The sequence below is a fragment of the Lygodium microphyllum genome, chromosome 5, assembly GCF_053477565.2.
Source record: "Lygodium microphyllum isolate KBCC chromosome 5, Lygodium_microphyllum_v1.1.10, whole genome shotgun sequence".
Taxonomy (NCBI): domain Eukaryota; kingdom Viridiplantae; phylum Streptophyta; class Polypodiopsida; order Schizaeales; family Lygodiaceae; genus Lygodium; species Lygodium microphyllum.
In genome coordinates, this window is record NC_141139.1 from 147,399,439 (window position 1) to 147,402,935 (window position 3,497).

The window sequence follows — 3,497 nt, forward strand, 5'->3', positions numbered from 1 at the left end:
TTTCCTCATTTTCCCCTACAATGTTCAAGATCATGAGCTTTTGCTTGAGAGGCATTGCATACCTAGCTAAGTGTGGTTGCAAGTAGGAGCCTATTTGCCTGGAGTGGGGGATGACATCCGCTTGTTGTCCCCAAACACATCTGACCAGTTATGTGGTCCCTCCCTTGCAAGAGCTCATGATGTTGTCATAGTTCACAATGTGGGAAGTATAATAAGAATTTATATGAAACGTCTTGTGCTAGTTGATTGGGGGTAGGGGGCCCAACAACAAGTAGCTAGGTATGGGGTCCCCTTGCAAATCGTTACAATTCACAATGTGACAATTATTGTGAGAATTTGTCTAAATCTTCTTGTGAGAATTGGAGAGGGCGCCTCCCAAAAGAAGAGGAGTCGTATGCTCCAACAGAATACGTTGCACAGGTTATTATCATTCGTTCACCTGTTTTCCGTCACTGATCTTTTTTGGGCACGAAATGATTGATTGAATCGATGGCTCTTTAGTCAAATTAAACCAATTACACAAAGCTTTTCACCAAAAGCAGGCATAAAAGACGATAATTATCACTTCAATTTCTCAATTAATCGACTGATGTGTGTGTTATACATGACTGAGAGAGACGATCTCCATCATTACATCACAGAGCAAGCGTTTGGATGCTCTTCGCTCAGCATCTCTGCCAGTAGTCCGTCCTGATGATGATGATGATGATGATGATGATGGTGATGGTGATGACATGCAGCGTTATAACAGCATGGCGGCCCAGCGCTACTGTAGCCGTAGCTCTCCGACGTATCGTTATACGGCTGCCCATAACTATTTACATCGTAGTTCAACAAACTCTGACGATGAGCATAGTGCTGATGCGCAGGCAGCGGCGGGGGTGCTGGTGTGCTACCGTAGTGGCCGTACATACTGGCGCTTTCCACGTGGGCCACGCTGATTGGCTGCGCGCCGTAGTTGTGGTGGTAGAGCCTTGCGTACTGCGGCTCCGGTCCGTACGTGTATGGATGCTCGTGCAAAGTGCTCCCGGGTGCAGGATCTGCGGGACTACCCCATTATCATCAGTCCATCGTGAGCAGGTTCGAAATTACCTTCTATGAATAGGTAAAAGGGTACATGGTGGCGGTGGCGTCGGTACCTTCCGCAAGAGGAAATGGCGGCGTCGGCGGCGTCCACAGTTGGGCCTTCCTCCCGGCCCTTCTCAGCCTCTCTACCACCTCGTATCTGTCCACGTTATACCCCACTATCGTCATCTTCTGCTGCTCCCTGTCAATGCCTATGGATTGTATACCTGCACCCACGAAAGATTAAAAGAAAAAGCCGAAAACAATGTCGAGACCTCTCAGAATTACTCAGTATTGCCAGTGCGCCGTTTACTCGGTTCTTTCAATGGAGGAGTAAACACAGTGAACAGGCAAAAACATTTAAACTTATTAAGAGTCTTTCACATTCCTTCCCATTCAGAAATCAAAGCACCAAAAGCAAGCAGTGAATCCATACCTACCTTGATTCTCGGGAAGAACCAACCAAGCAAAGCACTCAACTTTATATCTCTCACATACACATAAAAAGCAAAGTCACAGCTTATTAGGACCAAACAAGCAAGGTGCATTGAATTATTATTAGGAACAAACAAGCAAGGTGCATTAAGCTTATGTCCATCACAACAATGACAAATTCCATACCATCAAAAAGACACAAAGGAATATTAAGGAGGCATTCTACCCATGGCACTGTTCATATTATCATAAGAAAAAAGATACAACTACCCATCTAATTCATACCTTTCACATCAAATATTGCCCTTCGTATCTTACGTTCGCATCCTGGACAATTCATATGCACTTGCAGTTCAAGGGACTTGCTTCATTCAAAGGAAAAACCATGGATATTAAGATTGACTGTGGTGTGCTTAGTTGTCTATTCAAGATATTAAGGTATTCGAAACATATTTGACTTAATTACCTCTGCCATCTCCTTGTTGGAAATAGACCAAGGATCATACAAAATATATTAGGCCAACCAAATGCTAAGATCCTACATTACCATATTGAAGAAGATATTGTCAAAAGGCTTATTTATAATGTGGCAATGTATGTTTTAGTCTCAACAACTTTAAAAGAGAATGTAGGCCAAGAGTCTTTCACTAAAATAAGCCTCATCCTTTCCTTGGAAGTTCAATCACCACAAGAGCATGGGCCTTTGCATGCTTTTCTTACACTCCTTAGAATTTCTTATTGCAAATTAAAATTTAGTCTTCAATTGCAATGATGAAAGTAAGATAAAAGTAATATACATGCAACATCACACTTTATTTAATCGTTTCTTCTCCTCTAAGAAAAAGGTTGCCTCCTACTATTAGCACAAAGAGATCTCATGAGCCCACTGCCAAACATGATAACTGATACAATACCTAAAGTTTTCCCCTGTGGTTGAATCCCAACATAAGGAAATTCAATTTGTGATCATGAAACAACTTATGGCCACCCACCTTATCAATCAAATTAAAGCAATTGTTCCCTAATATACCTTATTATGCCTTATGGATCATAAAGTAGTTCTTCTAAACTAATATGATAAAACTTAAGGAAACATGCAAACATTGTTTTAAAGACCATTTGGATAGGAAGAACTTCAAAGCCTTTGTAATAATCATGTATACATCAAATATTTCATATTTTTATCTCATTTCGTTTGATAGAAAACACATTTGGTCACATTTAAGCATGGAAATTGAGAAACCAAAAGTAATCATTGTATTATAGAATCAACCATGTAAACCATTATCATCTTGCTTTGGGACAACAATATACTCAAAAAAATTGGCAATAGTGTCAATATTAGTCATTTGATCTTGCCATAGGATCTTAAATACATGGAGAATTGTCTCTTTGGATGATGGTCATCTACTTGGCATGAATTTCATAGAGATAAATGTCCTTAAAAAGGGTGACAAGGCATCCTTCTACAACTTTGTGGATAGCCTCCACTACAATCCCTTGCATATAAAATTCATATTCATAAGAGTGAAGGATTTTCTTCACTAAGCGTTCAAAGGGCACTTTCTTGATCAGTAGGTCTGTGCTCTTCTAGTACTTGCGAATCTCCCTAAGAGCTGCTAGGTGATAGTTCTTCCTTTGCTTTATCCTTTGGCCTCGAACTCGTCTCGCTAGGCCTTACCACGGTTGTTGTGCTTGTGCTTGTTAAACTTGGCCTTGGGGCTCAAGTGGGGGGTTGCTCAGAAGGGGATGGGAGTGGAAAGGAGAGGTACCAGAGGAGGAGGAGGAAGTTTTCTAGTTCGCTTTGTTTTTATCTTGGGGCATCACATGGGGCCCTTACCACTTCTTGAGTGCCCCTCAGTTGCATCTCCACTAGCCTTTGGCCATTCTAAGTTGTCTTGGAGCCTATTGACGTTATTGTCAGTGTTTCCCCCATCATCATTGTTTCCACCTTCCTCATCGATAGAGGCACCTCCCTCATTACGATGGGTCCCACT

The 3,497-nt window shown here is 41.6% G+C and overlaps 1 protein-coding gene across 2 annotated transcripts; it reads right to left on the minus strand.

Annotated features, from left to right (window-relative positions):
• Positions 1 to 627: 627 nt before the first annotated feature.
• On the minus strand, positions 628 to 2,105 carry LOC148036507 (uncharacterized). 2 transcript variants are annotated; one of them, XM_087679150.1, is made up of 4 exons: positions 1,967 to 2,105; positions 1,786 to 1,865; positions 1,140 to 1,292; positions 628 to 1,040 (listed from the first exon to the last, which is right to left on the minus strand). In XM_087679150.1, exons 1-4 carry the CDS (start codon positions 2,002 to 2,004, stop codon positions 631 to 633), a joined length of 681 nt encoding a protein of 226 aa, XP_087535276.1. In that variant the 5' UTR covers positions 2,005 to 2,105; the 3' UTR covers positions 628 to 630. The 2 variants fall into 2 exon arrangements, with proteins under 2 accessions (XP_087535276.1, XP_087535277.1); XM_087679151.1 differs by having other exon boundaries at positions 1,786 to 1,861; positions 1,967 to 2,086.
• Positions 2,106 to 3,497: the final 1,392 nt, after the last annotated feature.

What these genes read in the sequence shown, in the direction of transcription:
- LOC148036507 (XM_087679150.1), bottom strand. Translation starts at nt 2,004, where the DNA reads ATGATCCTTGGTCTATTTCCAACAAGGAGATGGCAGAG. An exon ending in CCAACAAGGAGATGGCAGAG is followed by an intron (nt 1,866 to 1,966) that starts GTAATTAAGTCA and finishes CTTTGAATGAAG; the next exon opens with CAAGTCCCTTGAACTGCAAG. An exon ending in GGCAATATTTGATGTGAAAG is followed by an intron (nt 1,293 to 1,785) that starts GTATGAATTAGA and finishes TCGTGGGTGCAG; the next exon opens with GTATACAATCCATAGGCATT.